Here is a 24,541-nt window from a genome sequence, read left to right on the forward strand (position 1 = left end):
AGTAAAAAATTAACTTATATTTTTCTAATTTGAAGGTTTTCTTATATTATGCGTATCTACAATAGGAAAATTTTAGCTGAAAAAAATCCTATTCTACTTGGACACTTCTCCATTCCCTATCAGGTAGCAACAGTTCAGAAACTTTCACTAAGAAAAATTTTGAAATTTAAAGTTATTAATTAAAAGATGAAATGGAGTGGTTAAGTATATTTTTTTTCAGTGCTTAAATTATTGATTTCAGAAAAAGGATTTTTAAAAAACTAATACGTCTAAGATATCTTCGTACGAAAGTTTCCTGCGGTTGAAACACTCGTTCTGTCTCGATGCTTGAAGGTGGAAATGTAAGGTGTTGGCACACCATCTCTAAATTTTTCCTTCGCTGTTGGCCTTACTCCCATTTTCCTTTATGATCGCATCCAAATTTTTCGGATCGTTAATTTGTGGTTTAGAAAGATTTTCGGCAATAGCCATATCAAGCTGTTCCTTGATCGACAAATTCTCCATTTGTGGAATTTTGTCATTGTTTTTCCTGGCTTTATCCTTAGCGTTCGGTTAACGTTCTTCTCACAGGTTAAACGTCTAACAAATATTTTTATTGTTTTCCGGATAATATATTGCTATGGACAAGTAAAGACTGTAGGGCCAATAGATTTTCTTTTGAATGCTCTCGGATTATGAAGAAAAATCAAGACTTGCGTCAATGCCCCTTCTTTCAGTTAATTTTTTTTCAATACCTGTAGATAATTCATTGCTCAACTTATTCTTTAGTTGATCCAATTTCTTTACTAAAATTTCCAGGGCGGTTTCAGCTGTTAATAAATTCGTGCTGCGCCTGCCGAGACCTCGACGACCGCTTAAAATAGGCTTAAGTGCGCTATGGATATTTTGGAGTAATTGCCATTCTGATTCACAAAAACTTATTTCCGCATGCAACATCACTAACAATGCTACTGTAACACAGGTCGTTAGCTTTAAAATCTTCCTACCATACCATGTTGACTACTCCATCTAGTCTTACAATCCAATTACAAACATAATTTTCTTCCAAACTGATCTGTTACAATATTTTTGGCGGATAAATCTCCTTTTTTACTGGAGATTTTCCGATCAACTTCACAATTTTACGGACTTTGTTAATTATTTCTTTATAATATTCTACTAATTCCGTTAATGAAACTTCGTTTTCAAATTCGGTGAATGCTGCATCGTCCGATTCATCCGAGGCAGAATCCTCCTTTTCGCTTTCAATCTCAGTTTCAATTTCTTCTTCCACTTTATCGTTTTTTTTTTGTAAAAGAAAAAATATCTAAGACAGCTAACCGAAGGCTATGAAGATAATACTGCGCTTGTTCTACAAGAAAAACACAAATTTATTTATTTAAGCAAAGTAAATTTTTAAATCTTTTAAATTTATAACCTAACAACATCTAGCTCTGCATTTAACAGTTTCTCCGTTCTTATGATTATACTAGCACCATCATTACAAACAGCTACTATAACTTTTCGAGTGACAATAAAATGACATTAAACTATTTTCTAAAATTTCGATAATTTTCTCGGCAGGCATTTTTCCTCTCAACCGAGCGAGTCCCAAGTTGTAATTATGATTAGAATTTTTAACGGAGTAATGAACGTTTACACTTAAGTAGCGTCGGTTTCTTTTAGAGGTCCATTCGTCTAACGTTACTGAAAATCTACGATAAAAAATATGTTATACATACATACCGTTTAAAATGGAAGAAAAAGAGAAAAAAAAAAAATTACCTATTATTTCAACGATACAAAGCAAGAATTTCCTCATTCATTCCATTTTTAACCGACTTTCCACATATTCCTAACAGTATGCTCTGAAACCGGTAAAATATGCCCCCTTTTTAACGTATAGCTTTCTTAAATCCGTCGAAGTAACAAAAGATTTAAATGGAAAACCATCTATTGCAACTATTTGCGATATCATAGTGATTTCGTTTATATATGGGAAATAATCCTCTAAATTCCTTTTTTTTAGTTGAACGAAATATCGCTCATCAAAATCGACATCCGGTTTATTCCAGGTTCGGCCCCTTTTGAAAAATGGACGGTGTTAATTCCTCTGTGATTTTTAAATCGATCATACGAACGGCCTTCAAGTAAATGTGCAATCCCCTTATCAATCTAGCACTCAATTTTATAACTACGATATATTCTTTGCACTTTGCAGATTTTTTATTCGTACTTATTGAAAATTCTATGGAGATGCCGGGCCCGAAACCACTTGTTCAAAGTAACTATTTTCTTTTTTTTTACTCATTGGAATAAAAAAAAAACAAAGCATCCGAATATGGGTTACAAGTTTAATTTTAAGTCGAAAATTAACAAAAGTGTAAGTTTACCTCGCAAAAAGACTATTATTAATAGCAAGTGACAGACCATACTAAACAGAACATGTCGGTGTTATGAGTCATAAGCACATCATAAGAAAAAAAATATATAAACGTACAAACGAAAGGATCTTAAAATGTTTTGTGAGGATTGCTGCAAAAAAAAATATTAATAAATTAAAAGATTACATCTTTATTTTTATCCCTGAAAAGCGTGGGATCCCCCTTGCACTCTCTAGTTGTAGGCTTTGCGCCAACATGTAAAGAGCCATTATTGGCAACTGTGGTGCTACTTGTAGTGTGTAGCGGTGTCGACGGTCCATAACTTACGAGCCTAGCAATGGTTTTGTAGGCTGTGTAGTAGAGTGAGGATTGCTTTATGTCCCTAGGCTACTATCGTAAAGCGCACGAAAAAGCTCATGTCAATATAAAAAATTTGGCAGTTCTACTTGAGTTAGTCTTTACCGAACTGCAAGGAGATGTCATGTACTTTCCTTCATGTCATTAACTCGACACGGTGGATTACCATCCGAGTATTGATTGCGGAGTGTAACCTGACAACTTTATGACGGTTAGTAACCCTCTACTATTTGGGGGTTTCTTTGACCTAAGCTGAAAACATTTAAGCAGGTTTCAGGTAACCTACTTTGATCTTCAAAGAAATGATTAACCCCCTTTCTCACCCCCAAGTCGTAACTGTGGTTACCTTGCTTTGTCCTAAAGTTATCAAGCTTCTTGTTCACCTTGGAGAGTTCTAAAGTTGTCTCTAAGCACGGTTCTAAGGAATTACTCTTAAAAATGGAAAAAACTCACGAGGAATATTGATCATCGGCAGGTTCTTGTGACCTTTACAGGTTGAGCTTCTGATTCCGGTAACATTCAGTCCCCCCCGGAGATTCAAGTGGTCGCATCAACTGATGAAGTTTGCACCAGTAAGTGGTCGTTTATTGCTGCTGCTGGTATACTACCGTACTGCCCGAGCGTGTTCCTTGCTGGTTTCTACCTGGGGCCCGCAGAGCCTTGCGGTTGAAGGTTTAGTTATGCAATAGCAGATTTAGCTTAGTCTGGCTAATAATTTTCACAGAGTTCTATGCTGTTGAGTTGTGACTTGACAAATAATGCTTACTTCTCAAAAATGGTAGCATTTAGTGTGATACTATATTAGAAGCACTGATACAACAGTGCTATACTAGTATATATATATATGCCCTGGCCTCCCCAACTTATTCAGTTAAATCAAAATAATTTAAAGTTGTAAATCAATATTATTTTATTATTTATTAGTTTAGTACAAACTAGAAAAAGTACTAAAACAGATAAAAAAATATATTCATAAATAAATTAAATTTTAATCTACTTAATTTCATAAGACTTTCTATATCGTGTTATTATTAGCTTTCTAATTTTTTTTTAATTTCCCTTGCTGATCTTCAACGCTACTTTGCAAATTACTAAAAAATGATATTTGTCATTTTAAGTATTCCTCTTTGAATTCCTTAGTATTTTGATTTTCTACTAGAGTTTCCAAAGATTCAAAAATATTAAACCGAGACTTGATAATATCGGCCATTAACTTTTGCCGAACAGCCTTTTCTTTAGGAGATGGTCGAAAATATTTCAAATAACCGTCCCAAGGAACCTATTAGTAGCGTATATAAAAAAGGAAGCCAAGATTTTTTAATAATTATAGATTTATTTAATTGTAAATAGATATTTTTTCAATCACGTAATGGTATAAAAAGTCCCGCCTTTAAAAAGTAAAAGCATCTGCATGTTTCGTAAATATATATACTTCAAAAATGTAATTGTTTTTATAAGGTCAGACTAACGATTATACAAAAACTAATTTCTGTTTTAATCTTAAAAGTTAGTGCTTCGTTAAAGGGACACAATAATTACTCAGAAACAATTATTAATAGCTATCACAAAAAAACTACAGGCTTCAGTCCAGCCTTCTGGCAAATCATGTGCTTAACGCGAGCTGCAAACTCTATAGCGGTCTCGTCCTCGCGCTGTGTTTGAGGATCCATGTACCAAACATCCGCTACCACGCACCACGAGGTCGTAAGTCGCAGAATATAGCGGGGAAAGGAGTGCACTTGAGAGTTCCAAAAAGTATCTGCAAAGATTCGCTGGTACTTAATAGCTAATGATGGAAGCCAAGTAAGCAAAGCGACAAAGTAAAAAAAACAATATTATCGACCAATTGGGACCACAGTGGCACCCAAGGCAAAGGCCCCTCTCTTAAACATAACAGCATAGTGGTTATTAACACATGTACCTGCGGGCGGATATTTATTTTAAATATTGGTATCAACAGGGACGGATACCGGCCAGCACCTTCGGGAAACACAATAAGGGGCGGTTTTGATTCGTCTAATATATGCTCTTTGATTTTCCGAGAGACAAGTTGACGGTCTTTTTGGGCCATGCGATCGAACCACAAGTTAGACATGCAGCTCAGAATGTAGTTTTGTAGAAAACCAACAAAGCCTTCAATAGAAAAAGAGTTATAATCGTTGCTTGCTTATACTTTAAACTAAATTATAATGCAACAGCATTGTAAAATCAGCTGAAATGAAAAACGAACATGGTACTGTTCTTTGGTTCTTTGGTGTACACATACAATTTACCAACCAATAAAAATGCATTTTAAATAAAATGTAGAGAGTTGATAGGCCTACAGCCCGCCAATCCTGCTCCCGCTTATACCTCCAACAGACTCGATATACTAAAAAGAGGTTTCAGCTTGATAAAAAAAAACTCAAGTGGGTGGTCTAGGAGGTAGCCAGCAACCTATTGCTTTCCATATGGTAGAGTCATATTTTGACTAGCTAGCAGGACTAGGCGACCCGTATAATGCAAGATTTATCAGACACCCCCAAAAGGTCTTTCACGTTAATAAGATTTTCCTACGAGCCTTTTACATTTATATACTAAAACTTTCTACACTATTATTTTATAATAAAATAGCCTTAAAACTCTCTATCTCTACAAAAAAAATAATAACACGAAGCAAAGTTTTTTACAAAGTATCGCTAACTTCCAAGGAAACATTAATTGGTTAAAAAGAGCGTAATAGTTAGTTAAAGTACCTGAATGTTTTTGACCAACCACACAAAAGATTCGGTCATTTAAGAGAAGAATCAAGTCAATCAGCGACGTGTGATTGGCTACGAATATTTGGTTGACTTTCCGAGCTGGACATTTCCCATGATATTTAATGACGCCCGTCCACGAGGCGACTGTTATGCATAAATATAAATACTACAAAACCATAAAAACAAAAAAAATTGTTCATAGATAAATTTTTATATTATTAGCACTATTATTATCGACGGACCCCACATAAATCCAAACAACTTTAGAGACTTCTGCTGGTATAGTTCTCTTTTCTTTCCTTTAAAAAGAAGAGTTCCCGCATAAGAAAGCCCAAATATAACAAAACCAAGAAATAATATTAAGCAGCGCATCGGAAAAAGAACGCAGTAGCGAATGAAAACTCCTGATAATAACAATTATAGTATAAATAATAATAATATAAAAAAGGAAGAGAATAACAATAAACGTAAGATATAAAATTTGTAATTATTATAAAGTTTTATAAAATCTTATATATATAATAACAGTAAGAAAATAGTACTTCGGAAAAAAAATTTAAGATAATTAATTTAAAATCTTTTTAAAAATTAAATTTCTTTAATTTAATTAAAATATAACCTATTATATAAGTAGGAAATAAATAGATATTCCAGTTCCAGTGCTCTTCTGCTAAAAGTTCAAAGCTGTATTGAAAGATATATCATAAATAGAATGAAAAAGCAAAATAATTAAATAATTAAATTATATAATTTGAATTAAAATTTATATAAAATATTAAATGTAAGTAAAATTTAAAAATACAATAATTTTATTAAAAAAAATTAAGTAGCATCTCTTAAAATAAGCATAAGAAATTAAGATTACGAGATTTTTATTAACAGGAATTATAAATTATTAAAACAGAAAATTATATAAAAATTTCAATTTACCAAGTAAATATACTTAAACGAAAATTGGTAAATGTTAAACTTGAAATCTAACACTTTTTAAAATGAATCAAAAATTTAAAATCACGTTAACAGTTTAATAAATTTTACACAAAAAAACTTAAAGATTAGCAAATTAATTATTAATAAAATTAGAATATATATATTATCTATAATACATATAGCTTAAATTCACCAATAATTAAAAAATTTCTAAGAAAAATAAAATTTTTTTAATCAAAAATAATTAACGTTATAAAAATATTATAAAAATAAAAGCCAAATTATAGTTTTCATATACTGCAATTTCAGCCGTTCAATTTAATATTTACTATAAAATCCAAAATTCAACTATTTTTTTTTCTATATTAATTTTACTAATATATAACAAAACTTTATATAAATAAATTTTGTATTGCCATTGCGTAAAAGAATCTTTGACGATGCATTCTATTCCGTTAGTGACAAATGGAGCCATGTCCAAAAAACCGAACCTAATTAATATAATTAAAAAATTGTAAACGGGAATTAAAAAAATTAACTAATTACGTTGTTGATCGTTTGTAGCTGGGAGAACTTTCCAGTAAAATTTGTGAGCTAAAACTTTTTAAAAATACTCTTTGAAAATATCTGTGCAGAGATTCCATATCGGCAGGGGTGCCTCTTTATATTTAGTAAAAAATTTAATGCTTAAATTTATTTTTTTAATTAAAATTTATCGAAGAATAATTAGAAATTCCCAAAACAAGACAAGACTTACGCAAACAGCGCTCCGAAGCCCAAAGAGTTTGCATCAGTGGAAAAAGAAGGCATTGTTTGAAATAAATTTTTGAAGTACTTTTCAAAAAGTGGTCGAAACTGTTTGGGTATTTTTTCAGTTTTTCGTATATAAATATTAAACGCCTGATCCATAGACAAACTATGAAGAACTCTATGACTTTGGTTATTAGGAATTTCAGGAAGGGAATAACACGTACCGCACTCAGAAGGATGTTTTTCATTTTTTTTAAAAGTAGAGTTTACTTGTACAAAAGAGGTGGGATTGTCTTCTTTCTCTAATTGTAAAAAATCTTCTCTTATAGAATCAATATACTGTGAACTCATTGCTAAGTGCTTTGAATATAAACCACAAGGAAGTACAATTTAAGATTCTCACTTAACAAAATCAAAGACGTGACGTTAATACATGTACGGAAGACTCCATGGTATTTAATAAACAGTTGAAGATAAAAAACAGTTAAAGAACGTAAGTGAACTCTTTTCTGCTTGATAATAAAAACTTAATGACGTAATACGAGCGCTCTTTATGTAAGCCGTAATGGATTTATTCTAACAGTCAGTTTACCTTGAGGTTTTTGCTGATGGCTAAAATCTGTCTCGACCAACTTTTACTTTTACTCTGAAAAATACTTTCTTTATAATTATAATAGAAATGTTAAAATTCTAAAGCTAATCTCTTCAGTAGTTATAATTCCAGGTGGACGTAAGGTATAACATTCACCATGTAAAAATTTAGTATCGTTAATTACTCGACTTGTTCTGTAAAGAATAATATAGGCAGATCTCATACTGAATTGTTAACTCAAAAAAATTATGTTATAGTTTTTACCAATTCAGTGACTAGAATTCTAGTTAATTAAACTAAATTTTGTGCAAGGCGTATTTAAAAATTGTATGTTTGTTTCCTGGTTAAAAAGTGTCTAGTTTAAAAGTTAAGTATTTATCTTTATTTGGGTCGGTCAGAAATTTTAAAAAGTTAACGCTATTTATAAATTTATTTGCGCAACAGTTGACTTTAAAAAGATTATTTATCAAGGTCATTTTTAACTATTTGACTGTAATTTATTATTAAGTTTAAATTATGTTCTCTTTTTAGCCTTTATTTCTAAGAAGGATTACAATACATTAATAACTAGAATATATTAAATTATTATAAAAAGGGTTTTAACTATAATATATCTGTAATAAAATATAGCTCAGTACAAAGAGTTTTTTTCTTGTAAATAAAAGTCGGCAAAGGAAATTAATAAATAATAGCTACCTGCATATTAACTTAGTGCAAGTGAATAATTGCTTTTCCCGTCAAACCGTACTTTAAACAGGCCATGTTTTATTTTTAAATAAGTACGTGTTTAACTATTTCTAATGGCTTTTTTTTTGATATGTACTATTGGTGTGCTTCCTCCATTTTTTTAATTACTATTTCTCTATAGTATATAGTACTTAGCTATAAAAACCACAGACAGTGGAAAAGGAATTTTGCTTTTTATTCCTGGCAAAATGCTTAGGAGATAAATTCGAGGAAAAAAGGTGGTAATCGGTACACATTAAAATAGTTATAGTTTAAATAACTATATAAGCATTATATAACACTAATAACTGTTATAACACTGCGCCTACTTTAATAAAGTAGTTAATTAAATTTGATTCTGATAGCACATATTGTGTAAATTATTTATTTAAGCATCTTAATAGTACTCATAAAAAAGAACTTGAATTTATTTTATAATCAACTGGTATTAGTATAAACTTTTACTAACTATCTACTTAAAATGATATACAAAAATAGCATTTAAGGTAGTAAGCACCATTATTTATGATATCAACAAAAGGAATAAAGAAAAATTCGGTCGGTAGGTCATCAATGTAAAGTTGGCCCCCTTCAATATCTTTTAAACTACAAAGTAACCATTAGAGTAAAAATGACACGTTGGCGGTAAAGTATATCATTGTAGTATATTATATTGCGTGAGACATTTTAGTCGGAGAGTCATAATTAACATAATTGACAAAGAATACTTAAATATTTTGAACAATGCGCTGTTTGAAAACTATATATTTAACAAAGATTAAATGTAACTAAATGCTACAAGATTAATTTTGTTTAACTTACTTTTAAGTGCCTGCTTAAAAAGATTTTGGGAGTTCACCACTGAATGTAGGAGGGTAGACGCATATGCTAATGAGTTTCTAAGTATTTTAATTTAACTTTTTTGAAATGTACTTTCCAATTATGCGATCTTACTAAGTGTTTAAAATGAAAAGTTTAATTAATTATTTCTAGCTCACCTATTCTTATATTATACCTTTTTTTTTAAATTATTTTTTAACTTCTCAACAATTTTGATTAATAGCTATTAATCGGTCATTAACTTAGAATACATTGAACACGAAATCTACTTTCACTCTCAAAAATGCTTGGTTAAATCCTGTACCTTTTTCTTTTCTGTATTCACCATCAAAATATTTATGCTCTTAGAAACTTAGTATATAATTGCCGTATAAAATGATTTATTACTCGACACTTTATTTTAATAACACATAAAGCGAGCCGTGCAATGTAAGTCAATAATTTTAAATAAAACTATAGAAAAAATCGTAATGGCCTTTTATTAAAAGTGAACAAAGGTATAGCTAGGCCCTTAAAAATTTCATCTCTAGATTAATTGTTAAGAGTATTTTACTTTAGCCTTCTTTAATCTATTACTATAAGGTAGCTTTTTACTAATTAATAATTAGAGGAACTGTAACTTTTGTGATATTTGATATATACCTGTTATTCATGAGACCGTATAAGCTTCTGGGTTCTTTATAGCTCATGAGCTATATATAAACAAGGACGTTTGCTTTTAGTGCCTAGTCAAACAGCTCTTAGTACCCGACAAAAAATATTTTTTGTCATGATCTATAATTATCGGATTGATCTTTACCTTCATCAGTCTTCCAGGACCTGTAAACATTACATGCTTGCCTTTAAGTTACCCACTCTAGGCTAAAACAAAATCTATAAAGAAAGCAATGGGGTTAATAACCAGAAAATTTAAGGTTTTAATTATATATATGTGATATTAAGAGTTGCTGAGCGACAGATTAGTGTGAAGCGCGGAGTTAAATAAAATTCACCATTAAAAAACGTGTATATCGTGGGGACCTCGATAAATTTCTGTGCCCATCGGCTGATTGTGTGTAATCGCCCTTAAGCAACATGACTGCGCTTTATAAAAATTTCATAAAGTTGCAACATTCAGATGAAAGAGTAAAAGGTGAAGAAAACACAATGTATTTATAAACGCTCTTCGCCGGTATGACACTAAGCTTTAATGTAGGCACTATTAGCTAGTTTCTTCGGGTACCACTGCAGCTGCTGATGTATTATCTACAGGCTTTCGACATCGCGTAGGCTTGTCTGCAAAGAGCCGTTCTTAAGAAGGACTAGGTTTATTGCATAGGTGTTTGAGGTGTCAGCATGCATAGGTTGAGTCGGTCTCCGCAATTGTCTTATAACTTCTTTTTGAGTTTTCCACTCCACTGTTTTAAGCAGCAAGTTCTCGATAGAAGGCATCACAGAGAATGGCTGGCGAGTAACGTTTTTTTCGCGCTTAGTAGTCAAATACGGTAGCGGGTTATTTCTAGATTGCTAACGTTGTTTGTTCTCACGTACTATTCAAATGCCGGATCCTTGATGCTTCTCAAACATTAGGATTAGGAGAGTAATTAAAAGTTTCTACGCACCGAAAATAGCAATGCCTCCTTTGCGCTTGTAAGATAGTTAAATCAATAAACTGTTATTACAGGTACATTACGCTCTTACCGCGAACCAGGCCGTTAACATCTCATCGCCAAAAATGTCGGTGGCACAATGAGCTGGAGCTTACAACCATATTCGGTGGTTATGTTGCTTATCGCTCAAGTTTTCATTCAGAAGCATAGTATGACAAAGTCTCTCCGGTACTCAGCATATCTGCAGTGAAGTAACAAGTTGTTACTGTAGTTAGCCTTGTTGCCTACGCAAAGCCTCCCTTGACGTGGCTTAAATATCATTATCGGTGTCACCGTTAGAGTTTCCTTCGGCCATTACCACTCAGAGGATGTAATAGTGGATAACTCAGTAAAATATATTAAATAATTTATAATCATTAAGTAAGGTATTACTGACGGCTAATAATTATTAATTAGTTTTATTCCATACGTTTATTGGAATATATTGTTTTCATTTAGTTTCATAGGAAAGCAGTACATAAAACAGTCCCATTGGTTAAGTTTTTAATTTGTTGCTGGTGAAATCTCGCTTTTTTTAATCTTTATTTGAACTATATTTTATGCTTTTCTTCGTTTTTCGTACTTTTACATTTTGTTTAATATCTTCTTTTTTTTTTTGTGTTTCTACTATATGTAAAAAAATTATGTCCAGATATTTAAGTTCTATATATTTTTTTCTTATTAACTTCACTTCATGTTAAACTCGGTTTGTTTTGTCCATTAGAGTTCACCGTATGAAAAGTTGATCCTCTAAAAGGATGGCGCCACGCATTGGTAGTTTTATGAAGTCCTCATTTTAAAGAAGCTATTCTTAGTTTTTTGTTGACCTTCAACTTTCAAGCAGTTTCATTAATAGTTTTAAAATTTTCAAAAAGGCCTATGTGAGTGATTTTTTCTATGCATGAACCAGTAATATCGATATTGAATTCTTTGCATATTTCTAAATGAAAAAAGAAATAGATTGTTTTTTCTTCTTTTTTTTCCTATTATACAACTTTCCTTCGTTACATACCTCACAAGGAAAGATAAAGAAATTGGTGCATATAATACCTGCTATTTCAAAGCTTTCTATCTTAGCTCTTCTTGTGTCCTTGGACCACCTACCCTTCTAGAAATGATCTAGCTGAATAGAAGGCTACCTTTTGAACATAACTATATATTTAGTATAAATCGTCACTTTTGTAGCCAGGAGATCGTGTTTTATGTTTAATAAAAATGTTTAATTTCTCATCATACTAAAAGATGGCCTTTCGATCATTCAGTAATAGGGCCCTTTCTTGTTTACTACAACAGATTTTTTACTTACTCAACGTAGCAGAGTCGGTAGTACTTAATAATCTTTGTCATCAATGGCTTGAAAATTTTCTTAAATTTGTGTTCTCTGCTGTAATAACATTTGGGTGATTTGCCTACTTTATGAAATAACTAGTTTTCAACTAATGGGTGAGGTTTGGACTTATCTACCTTTTTTTTTTTTAAATAAAATTTCTAATTTCAGTCATAGATAATCCCTCTTCCTATTCTCCTCTTTTAAAAAATTGGGTTTTAGGACTTCCATACAGAAAATTATTAGATACTATTTTAAGTAATCTATTAAGTTTACTAACTTACTACTTGTTTCCTATTGTGCTTTTTTGCATTTCCTTCCCTCAGTCTTTAAAGCTCCTAAGTTTTTCTGTTCTTCGAAAAATAGAAAAAATTGAACAGGCGTTGTTATTAACTATTGTGTCTTATGCTAAAGCTATTTTTTTGATCATTACATAATTTTTAAGATGTAGCGTCATTTGCTTACATCGAGTCAGAGATAGTGTGGATTAAATATTTCAAGTGTTTTACGTTTTAAAAGTGACGTCCTTTAAATTTTTTTTTAAATGCTTTTTTAATTATTTTTTAATACTTCTTTTAAGAAATAGACAGGTACTATCTGATAAGGTTGATTTAAAAATTTTTTAACATTCATTAAAAAAATCCACAGAAAAAACTCCTAAATAAAGGATAAAGAGCTAAAAAGAAATAAATTCAATTTTTAACTTCTTAATTATATACTATTATTATAAATTTAAATAAAAAAGAAAAATCTTTTATAAATATTTTCGTGTTATATAGTTTATTAGCTTAATTCGCCCTAAAAAGTGTGTTAATTGCCTATAACTAAGTTCCTATTGGATTACTATGAGGGCTACCTAAAATGGCGTTTATAATTAAATTCAAAGTTTTAATATGTCGTTCACTTGATTACTAAGAACTAAGACTGATAATTTTATTTTTCATAAATGCTATATTTGTTTCTTTAATAGTTATTTAAACTACGCCTCTAAAATTAACTTCATTAGCTTTATAAAATTTAAACATCTCATCTTTCTAGTTTTGTTGTTGTAGCGAAGTGTTTAATGAATTTAAAGATAAGATAAATGGCAAACAATGAGTCTAATGCACGTCTGACCGACATTCCAGATAATGAAAGAGAAAAAACAAAAAATTCCAGGTTATAAAATTTATAATATTACAAGTTTATGAATTAACTGATAAAATAAAGATTTGCTGCAAAAGAATATGGTTTTTTCTCTCCCAAAATATTTCTATATCTTTTAATGGGAATAACGATAATAACTTTTGTTGCTTTGGCTTTATTTTTGGCTCATTTCTTTATATATAAGGGTAATTACATCTTTTTTTACAAAGTAGAGATTAATGCTTCGTGGTGAAAATAAACCATTTTTATTAAGCTAATTATTAATAAATTATTTAAGGAAGCCACCGGTCCTGTAAAGTGCAACCCAACGCGCCACATCACTTAGCAAGACTAAGCGGACTGAAAAACGAATATTTGTATTTTTTTCTGTATATAAATAATTTCTGTTTATCCATGCTAAGGTATAAGTAATAATGTATAAAGTTACGGATTATATTATAATCGCGTTGTTGTTAGTAAATAGTTCAAACCTTTTTAACTAGGTATGAGTACACGGGAAAAGGTATTGAAGTTTACGTGGTTGATACTGGATTAAATGATAAAGCCCTGGATAATAAAGTCTTATCTCGACAATCTTTTAATGGCAACGGAAACTTTGAGGATGAAGATGGCCATGGCACACATGTCGCAGGGATTATTGGTTCCCAGGATTATGGTGTGGCTAAGGGGGGTATGCTTAAAATAAAGAACGTATAATATATATAAAGTCTCTTTTTTATCAATTTATAGTCCTCTTTCATAATCTTAAAGTCCTTGACGAGCATGGTGACGGTAAGGAGTCCCCAATGATTGCTGCGATCGAGTTTGCGATTAATTTAAGTAGAAAGAGAGGGAAAAAAAGTAATATTTAACGATCAAATCCTCCTTTTGTTAAACAAAATTGTATTTTATGCGTAGGTATTATTAATTTGAGTTTTAGCGCGGGTAACCAAAGTCATTCCAGAATTTTTGATGGAGCAATATTAGAGGTATATATGTGAAAAAAACAATTCCATCCAGCTTATCTTAACTTTAATATAGGCTGTTAATGCAGGGCTGATAGTTATTGCAGCCGCTGGAAATGATAACGTTGATGCATGCAGTGTATCCCCAGGAGGGTTCGTAGATAAAACCTAATTATAAAATATACTTAGTTTTTACTATTGCTAGATCTGCTCTTGCTATTACAGTTGGGGCAGTAACCATGAAAGATGAACAAACAAATTTTAGCAACTATGGGGACTGCGTGAGTATTTATGCAGTAGGCGAGAGTGTTCCCTCTTTAAGTTCGTTATTATACATTTTTAGTTACAAAAATTTAAACACTTTTAAAGAACTCATAATATACGAATTTTTTCTACTAAATATAATTAATTGCTATGAATTTAGCTATTCCTTTGAAAAACGGTACCCAGAGTTCACCAAAAATTCGATCAGGAAGTTCCCAAGCTTGCGCTATTGTAACAGGTCTTGCGGCTATTATTCTAGAACGATTTCCAACCTATGAACAACAAGAAGTTTATGAAGAACTCTTAAATTATGCTGAAAAGGGTGTTATAAAAATGCAACATGGTTATAACAATTTTCTCGCTCGTGGATTTTGTAATAATAGAAAAAACCGTCATTATCTCGTAAAAAAATTCCCTCTACTAACTTTCATTTTGTTAATTATGGTCAATGTTTTAACGAGTTAATAAAAGAACATTTCTATTTGTTTCTTTACTTTTACTACTTGCCCAGTTTATCTAAATAACATTAAATAAAACTTTAATTATCCTAAACAAAGTAATAACTTTAGGTTGTTAATAGTAACAGCTGCAAATTTTTTAAGTTGAAACAAATTTGTAAAAAATAGGCTTTAATATGCCTCATCAGAGCTTATTATTTATTTTAAAAATTTTAAATAAAATATTTCTATTCCAGCAGTGAAGCTTGACTTTTTTCTTGGACTTTTAGACTGGTGGAGCTTAAACAAAATATCATGATAATAATTAGGATAATACAAACTACTAATGCGCCCCCAAAAGCAATAATTAGTATCATAAACAGCTTTTTTTTGTATTTCCTCTCTTTCAGTTTATCATTCAATATACCAACTTTTATAATAGGGAGCCCTTTTGAAACATCAATTTTATCAAGAAAAACATAGTTATTTGGGTTCTGGGTATTCGAAACTTCGTTTAAAGAATTTTTTTTTAATTTTCCTAAGTGGTCATTAGAAATAGGAAATAAAACTTTGTTTTGTAGTTCTCTACCACCAAAATTTTCAACGGAATCTTCAGAGTTAAGCAATACGCTTTCCTTTGTTCTCACAAAATTCATATCCGGGATGGAGTTATCAAGCTCTCGGTTTCTAAGGCCGTCGGGAGGTTGACTGTTATGTGCAGCGGTTATCTCTGACTTCTTTGGCTCAAGATCTAATTTTGAGTTTAAAAATTTTCTTAGCTTTCCTAGTTCAAGCTTTAATTCTAATTTTTCGAGCATACTAATTTTTTTGTGGATTAGCTTACTTAAGCTATCTTTCCAGGACTTTTGTAAGTTATGCTTTCGTTCTAACCCTACAGGATTACTAGGTTTTGGTTGTCCCTGCTCATTTTTTAGTAAAGAGTCTCCGTCTAAAGGTTTTTGCTCTACTTCTTTGGCGCTTTCCTCATCCTTCGTGTTTTCATCGTTACTAGTACTTAAAGTTATGGAAGTAATGCTTTCTTTATCCTTCAAGTTATTGCGAGGTTGTTTTGGTTGACTTACTTGCTGATCCCCTCCAGTGGGGTGTCCTGCTACGCTATTTGGTGAAATACCTTTTAAAGACATAGTCATGTCATAAAGACAGTCTAACGGACTTTTCGGCCCCTCATTTTCGAATCGAAAAAAAAAATCCTTTTGAGTTATGGCTAAAAAAAAATTAAAAAAAAAAAGCGCTTTACCAATAGTTTAATATTAGTCATTATGGAAAAAAAACCTTGACCAGTGGGTGCCGGAGGAAGCATTTTTGATTCAATATACTCAAAAGTTACTTGTCGAGGAGGACAGCGAGAAGCAGAACTTATTTCGTTTTTAAGTATTTTAAAATCCTTGGCGGTGGTAGCAACGTTTGGTATTTGAAATTTGGAGGTAACATACTTTAGCTCTACTGGTTTTATTTTAAAATTCCAACCTTTGCAACCTTTCATAGCGTTACCCAATAAGTCGTAAACGTTGCAAACCTAGTACAAAAGAAAATATCGTATTATAACCATGAATTTAAGTACAATTTTTGTGAATGAATAACGAAATTGTCTAGCTTTGAAACATTTCTATATACCAATTACATAAATAAATATATAATTTATGTAATCAGGTGTTATACATAAAATTTAGGGATCCACTTGACTGTAAGATACGATTAAACTTTATATATTAAGCATAAAGGAAATTTAGGCATCTTGTTTGGTAATAAACGAAGCCTTTCCTCTTATTTATATCTCTTGGTTAAAAAAGATTAATTACTGTCATGTGGTGCTGTGTAAAACTATTTTAATAAACTGCATCGCCAAGTAAGCTCTCTGTAAAACGTTAGTTTTCAATTTAAACACGATAAAAACTATCGTTTTTGGTTTGAGTCTAAGAACTCTTTTAGGGCCACTTTTAATTATGAAAAACAACTGTTTAATTTTTCCTTAAAAAATTTAAATAAAATATTTTTTAGGTAGTTATTCCCAAGGTGCATTGAGAAAATTTTAAAGACAAGGGATTGTAGGTTGCTTTTAAATAATCTACAACTCTTTTAATTAAGAAGTTACTACTTTCTCAAAAGGGCAACTTAAGTAACAGCTCAAGTAATTAACTCGAACAAACATTAGTGATCTCTCATTCTTTCCGCCTTTGAACAGCAATTACTAATTTAATAATAAAATTTTTTACTATTATTGCTTCATAATTAGAATTTTAATGTAGTTTTAGCAACAAAACTCTATAGCAAGAATAAATTAGTAAAAAAACTATATTGTTTTACCTCTAATCTCGAGGGACGATTATTCATTCCTCTAAAATTCGCTAACGAAGTAATGTATACAGAAATTTTGTTGTTCCTACATTCTGATATTAAGCCCGGAGTAACTGAATTTCCTTTTAACGATAATATAAAGAAAATTAATGCAAACTCTAGAGGACAACGAATGTTATAAAGAATACCTTCTACACTGGTTACGTCGTAATATTTTCTCTTTTCGTATAAAGTTAGAATAATATAATACTTTCGTGGGGTGCAGTCGATACTTCTATTGAATATGATTTCAATTTCATCCCCGATAGAATAATCTTGAGTGGCTAGCAAAGGCGCTTTAAGTATATCAGGATCTTTATCAAGTAAATTACTTGTATTTTCACTTGGTTGCTTTTTCAAAACTGTATTATTAAATGTTAATAATTTATATAACAATTGGCAAATCTTATCTTGAAACAAGTTTTTTGCAATACAATTATAACATTAAAAACATTTAACCCTAACTCCAATATAATTGTTAAAAAGGTATGCATTAATTTATACGTTATAAAGAAAATACGTTACTCTAACAATTTTTTATAGAGGAGAATTCCCATTACTCTCCGTTTTAACGATTATTCATAATAGATAATAATATCTACCCCCACTTTCTTTATAGGTATTCACAAGCAAAATTGATACTGTCACCAGCGCAATAACAGAAATTGTCGCAATTACGAATAGAATGTAGACAGCAAGAAGTTTTAATGTATTTCTGGATGTTCGGGCCCTGGATTATAATAACATTAGGTGTAAAAAATTTTAAATAGCTAATAATGTAGTTACATTTCTTAAGTTTTGCTTTTAAATTTTTTAATATGATGAAAGAGAAAAATTGAACTTCCATGTGTTATATGAATAATGAGTAAATTATAAATTTTTACATATAACTTTAATACTAAATTAGGTTATTATACAAATTGATTGGAGATTCAAAAGCAATTTAATAATTTATTGGGTTTTTATTATATTAAATAATAAAAGACTAATGTAGTATAAAAGCAAATTACTGTTTCTTACTTAGATTTATTTGATTGATTAAGTTGCTTTTACTGAATTATAGTAAAGGGTGAAATTAACAACTGAGCATCACATCCTAATAATTTCTCTCGTACTAAATCATAAGTCTACTAATTAAAAGAATCTAATTTTATATAAAATTTGCGGTCACGTAGATAAATGACAAATATTAATTTACCCACTACGGAAAACTGAAATTACACTTTTCAAAGTGCTTGATAAAATGTAATTTTTTGGTGTAATTTATTTATAACTTGTTCAATATGTGCATCTGCCATAACACTTTAAAAAGGAAAGAGGGTTGAACTTTATTTTAAAGTCTATATAAACTTCATATTCCAAAAAGTTGCTAATTAAACATAGTATAAGTTTCTATATAATAATTAACGATGAAGATCAAGCTAAGCCTGCTGTTAGTCGAATATCAATACTATTTTAAAATTTAATACACTTTGGAAATAACGTATATAACTATCCCTGTAACTTTTACTATAAAAAGTGTGTTAAAAAAATGTACTCTCCTATTGTAATTAACTTTTTAAGTTATTTTTAATAAAGTAAAAAGTTATAATTTATATAGGTAATTATTATAAATATTTTGACAAAGAATTGTTGAGCTGTTTAAAGTATATATATAATTAAAATCTCTTAAGTTCAAAAAATATGTATGGTGGGTCCTTTTAGCAAAAGAGCAAAATAGCTACTTAAAATGTTATGAAACTGCTTTAAAATATATTAGAACTCTATCTATAAAATTTTATTGCACATATCTCCGACTTTATTGTGCTAATTCAACGAGAACATTCATATTTTCCAAGAAGACGGAAATTTAAGTAAGGTAAGATTAATATTAGATGACAGTAGAATATAATAACAACGAATAATAAATTATGATCTATTACCTTGATAATAAACGATTTTTACTTATTTGTTAGAAATATCAGTCAACGTTCATATATATATTGTGACCAGCTACGCGACCGCACTAGATGCTCATGAAAAGTAACTTTTGGGGGTCTCTGTACTTCCTGCGATCCTAATACTTTGTTACCGTTAGTCTGTAAAGTTATTTAAAAACATTACTACTAGTCATATTTGATAATATTATTAACAAAATATAATGATAGGATTGTTTACTAAATGTGAGCGAGGATAGTGGATTTCAGTTAGTAGTTTCTTTATTAAGAAATGTACAACAAAATAAATGTTATCTTATATAAATAAGCAGACACAACCTTTTATGACAGAATTACATATAAAAGTCGAGACCTTTGTTTCATTCCAGTCCCGCGTAATTTACTTGGTAATTTGGAGACCCAACTCCACTATTAAAAAAGCTGACTAAGAAAGAATTTCATGAGTGGATTACCTAATGTTTTTAAAGTAATCTATTATTTTGGGAAGAAAACTTTGCTATAACGACTGAGAAATAATGTCACCTTAATTTTTTTAAAGAACGGCTTTAAAATTGTTAATAGGTAATATTTATTAAAAGAATAGCAGCAGGAGTCAAGGAGAAAATGTTTTAAGGACCATTTATTTTCGTAAATTTTCTATCTTAAGTTAAAGCTACTGTGGAAACTAAAAATAGGTGTAAAAGAAATAGTTCTAATTTTATTTGGTTCTAATGTAGTTATAAAAAGCTTTCACGGTGAAGAATAGTTCCTTAGGCGTAAGGCACCGAAATGTTAAAAAACAATGAAATATTTATTAAACGCAAAACTTTAGCACTTATAAAGCATTACGACTTTTTCTTTGGTGAGATTTCCTGAGGTTTTTCTCTGGTACTCTGAACTAAAGGGAAGTTAATGAAATCGTAAAAACCAAACCAAACCATTAGATTTGCTAATAATATTTTTCAAATTGTTTTCATTATCTAAGCATTTACTGACTGTCCACCTCCGTGAAATATCATTGTTACCTCTAAATGCAAACCTTAGCGCCCTTTCAATGTTTCTAAACAAGTAATTTTAGTCTAGAAGCAGGTGCTAAATCCCTTGTAACTTTGGATGATATAAGCATGTTCGCGAAAATACCTAATTACATGCTGACTAAACTTATTTCATTCATTTGTGGACTTTTATTGTATTAGAAGAATCTTTGACGCTTCAAAGCTCCGCGTGGAGTACTAGCATCCCCATTTCGAACGGTCCATCATGATTGCCTAGAAAGAGCGTGTGAAACCTTATGTGAAAGCTTGGTAAAACATGCTAGGTTATGTACACTACTATGAAGCAGCAATTAGGTTCCACCGAAAGCGTTCTTAGCAAGAGCTACGTAATGAGTGATGACTACTAGGTTTATTGCCTGTTTCCGGGGCCTTCGGTATTTTCTTGCACTCTCATTCAAAGCCTTGGATCTGCCGTTGTGTAACTGTGCTGTTCATTTAGTGTAGTTACTATATAGCCCTAGTAACTAGTAATATATATATATCCGCCTAACCAATACTAAGGAAACAACCAAACTTAAAATTAAAGAAGAGAGATAATATTTCCTCATTTTCTTCTCCCTTTCTGCTGTCTCTCTCTCTTTCGTCCCACTTTTACAAAAAAGCAGTCTCCACCCCCAGCGGTGATAAAAAAAATTTATATATCTATATACACCACCTCTCCCCGCAGGAAGAGACCAACCAGATATGTCCGCGTTCCACCGCTAGCAATATCGCTTAGATTGGTAAACTTATGTTTATATAAATGAAAGTAAATAAAAGGCTACTTATTCTTCTACATTTCTGAGTTGCGGTGCAATAAAATATCGTCAAAAACAGGTTAGTACCCCGACGGATTTCATCTGCAAAATTTTTCTAGCATCAATAAGTTTACGCACTTCTGAAAGTACAGATTGGTAGGCAAGTAAAATTTCTAACAAAAAAAAATTAGTTAAAAAATCAAATACTTACAAAGTTCGTTTTCTAACCTTGTTACACTATAGGTATATTTAAGAAGATAAAATAAACAAACTAACAGAAATAAATGTGGCGGTCATATTTGTATCCTTGCCACTAATTAGAGTTAGAAAGCGGTTATAAATTACTATAAAAAAAAAAGTCAGAGCTACAAAATGAACGATATTCCCGTCGTCCCTTTTCTACGCTAGTACGCAGTCGTAAAGCTATAATATTATATTTAAGAAATTTACACGTTTCTGGAGTAGGAAGCAAACTGGAAAAGAGAGCTAAGAAATTTAATGCAACACAGTCACAAAGTTATTTTTTAACTTAATTGCGGTGTATAAAACTATTAGTGTTGGACGACCTCAAACCTAACAATTTTACAACTCGATCCCTTATTATACGGTAGAGAGATAAATATAGCGTGCAATTTTTTGCTGTGGTAGTTTTATTTGCTTATTTTTTAACTAAAATAGATGAGTGGTTTATAAAGTTTACTACGCAAGGGCTCCTCCTTCCGGGCGGGGAGCTCATAACAGGGAAGACCTGACTGGCAGTGGTGCTGATCGGTTTCCCCAGGCCCCTTGGGTTTTGTGCCTAAGACAGCCTCTCCCAGTGGTGTTTTTTAGCGGTATCCCCCAACACTAGACCGAATGACCGCTTTCTCAGTCCTTCGGGATAGTCATTTGCTCTCTAGAGAGCGTACACTAGTGGGCACTGGTGTTTCAATCCCTGCAGAAGAGGGGAATTCAGATTAAGCGGCTTAAGGTCTCAAGAAAACCACAGTACGCCAGTGCTAAAAAAGAAAACCTTATAATAAATAATTTTTTCTTACAAAAATACTGACTTTAAAAAGAAATATATTATATTCAAGATTTGCTTTGAATAACCCTCCCAATATTTTTTATAGTGTATAGTTATTATTACTACTGCTGAAAGTAATAATTGCTAAGAAACAAGTAAGCTTATTAAGCCTTTATTGTGATTGTTCATTAAACTTCAAAAAACGGTACGATCTCCCCGGAAGTAAACCTTGTAATACTTACTTTTAATAATAATTATTTACAATAACTTCACTACTTTTGGCTTCAGGAAAAACTTTTTTTTTAAGCTTGTTCTTCCACCTTTTGCCGGTATACCGCCATTTTTTCGAGGTATAGCTCTTTTAAACATAAAAATAATTATTGCTCTCTACTCAACATTTATTAAATAGAGAATGATTAGTTAGCAGTTTTACTAAAGCGGTAAAAAAAAGCTAAGGTAGCAGTTGGACGGCCTATTCTAAGGCTTTTGCTAAAGAGCGTATATAAGTAATCAGCATTCATATTAGCAGTTTTTTGCACTTCAGAAAATTTTGTGCCTCTCTATATTACATTTATGGTTAGGCGCTTCATCATATATAAACTAAGCGATTCAAGGCTACAATAAACAAGTAAAAATCTTTCGAAAAGTCTTATTCCAAAGTTTGATCAAAGTAGTTATTTATAATATAAACTGTCTGGGTGATTTAATGACATCCTATAAGATTGCCTGTACTTATGTTATTTGAAGCTTAAATAAGGTATATTTTTTTCCACTGTAGTGAAAGATGTATATTCCACCCTTATGAATTTATCTTACTAGTATATTCATAATCAACAAGAATATAATTCCTTAACAAGCGCATTTCTTACAAATAAAAATTATTTAATTATAAAACTAGACTTATTAAGTAGCAATAGCCATTTAGCTGGTAAGGGGGAGTGTAGAACTCAGTATGTAATTATATTATTATTCTTATTACTGCTATTAATAACCTTTTTATATCACGACTACTTTTTTATTAAAATTATAAAAAACTTATATTTACTATTTGCCATTTTGTTTTTTGTATTGAAGTACTAGTTATGTTTTAATCATTTATTAAATACTTGTAGTTATGAGCTCTATTATTTTCGTTAATAACACATTCATAACCCCTAATAACAACTTCATTGTAATATTTTAATATATTCTTATAATATTTTTTATTGCAAGCACTTAAAAAAAAATTTTATATATTATTTTTGAATATATTAATTTATTACTATAATTATTTCCTCTAATGATAACGTTAATATTTTCCCTATAGAACGTTTTTTAAATAGTATTAGTAATTGTTTTATAATTTAGCTTCATATATATATTATATAATTTATATTAATATTTTTTATCTTTTTCAAGAATTATTTTAAATTGCAATTTTTGTTTCATTGTTTGTATTGTTAATATAACTATATGTATCACCATTTTAATTACAAATTTTTTTTTCAATTTTTTATTTTATTGTTTACATTGTCTTCTTACTATTAGTAATCTATACTTCTTGTGTGTATTAACTTTTTCACATATATATGTGTATATGTGTATAGATTCGTAAATTTTTAACTATCTTGCGGTATTTTTATTTATTTAATTATTTCACCCATAAATACATTTACTACTATAATATTTGATTCCTTATTTTCTTTAAATTATTACGATTACTTTGGTTATGACTTTAAAAATTTTTAATATATTATTAATTTTTGCTTCTAATAATTTTATTTTTAGTACTATAATAACTAAATCAAGTTTATATATATGACTTATATTAAGCTTAAAATCTATTATGTATATATCTAAAAGAGTAATTATAGCGGTGCCTCTCGCTTGTACTATTACCACGAGCGCCTTGCGTGGACACTAAGTAGGACTTTAATATTTGATTTTGAACAATTTTATTATCTTCAGATAACAATTGCTCCCGTAAGTTTTTGAACAGATATACAAAGCTTTAGATAACTCAACTGCCTATAATCTTGGTCATTACTGTAAGATATGTTAGTTATTTTATAAGTTATTTTATAAATATTAAGGATTTATAGTTATTTTAAATCTAATTACTTCGCCCTTCAGTTTGAAAAAATTAACTTCGGCAAGTTGTAGTTTAAGCGTACGAGAGTACTACTTAAATTTTATCAAACTATAACTTCTACATCGTAAAGTATAGCAGTTAAGTTCAGAGAGAAGGTAATGCTTTGTTATTAACTGGGCTTGGCAAGATATAGAGAGAAAATTGGCGAAAGAGCAAGTTACTTATTGCTTGACAATGTACTGGTTAAATGGGTTTCTGGCATTATAAGACTTTAGAATAATATTAAAAGTGCTAAGTACCAATTTTCATTAAGAAATAGTAGAGCTGTAGTGTAGTTTATTAAAAGGATATTATAG

The 24,541-nt window shown here is 30.5% G+C and overlaps 1 protein-coding gene and 2 long non-coding RNA genes across 3 annotated transcripts; 2 read left to right on the top strand and 1 right to left on the bottom strand.

The window, feature by feature from the left end:
• The first annotated feature begins 810 nt into the window (after positions 1-810).
• Positions 811-1,463, top strand: LOC135119793 (uncharacterized). Its single transcript, XR_010278371.1, has 3 exons — positions 811-890; positions 962-1,253; positions 1,312-1,463. It is a non-coding gene; the product is annotated as an uncharacterized LOC135119793 (long non-coding RNA).
• A 3,238-nt stretch (positions 1,464-4,701) lies between these two features.
• LOC135119738 (uncharacterized) lies at positions 4,702-5,843 on the bottom strand. The gene is made up of 3 exons (XR_010278355.1): positions 5,704-5,843; positions 5,456-5,605; positions 4,702-4,853 (listed from the first exon to the last, which is right to left on the bottom strand). It is a non-coding gene; the product is annotated as an uncharacterized LOC135119738 (long non-coding RNA).
• Positions 5,844-11,027: 5,184 nt separating this feature from the next.
• LOC135119755 (extracellular serine proteinase-like) lies at positions 11,028-14,516 on the top strand. The gene is made up of 5 exons (XM_064044136.1): positions 11,028-11,116; positions 13,883-14,070; positions 14,130-14,240; positions 14,298-14,368; positions 14,421-14,516. Exons 1-5 carry the CDS (start codon positions 11,028-11,030, stop codon positions 14,514-14,516), a joined length of 555 nt encoding a protein of 184 aa, XP_063900206.1.
• The last annotated feature ends 10,025 nt before the right edge of the window (positions 14,517-24,541 follow it).

Source organism: Zophobas morio, unplaced genomic scaffold (assembly GCF_036711695.1).
Source record: "Zophobas morio isolate AGI-343-1 ecotype UQ-CSIRO unplaced genomic scaffold, CSIRO_AGI_Zmor_V1 ptg000304l, whole genome shotgun sequence".
In the NCBI taxonomy this organism is placed as follows: domain Eukaryota; kingdom Metazoa; phylum Arthropoda; class Insecta; order Coleoptera; family Tenebrionidae; genus Zophobas; species Zophobas morio.

Bases quoted from the DNA above. Each gene is read 5' to 3' on its own strand.
- LOC135119755 (XM_064044136.1), top strand. From the start codon at position 11,028: ATGAGCTGGAGCTTACAACCATATTCGGTGGTTATGTTGCTTATCGCT. The intron at 14,071-14,129 runs GTATGCTTAAAA...ATCAATTTATAG, and splicing joins TTATGGTGTGGCTAAGGGGG to TCCTCTTTCATAATCTTAAA. The intron at 14,369-14,420 runs GTATATATGTGA...ACTTTAATATAG, and splicing joins TTGATGGAGCAATATTAGAG to GCTGTTAATGCAGGGCTGAT.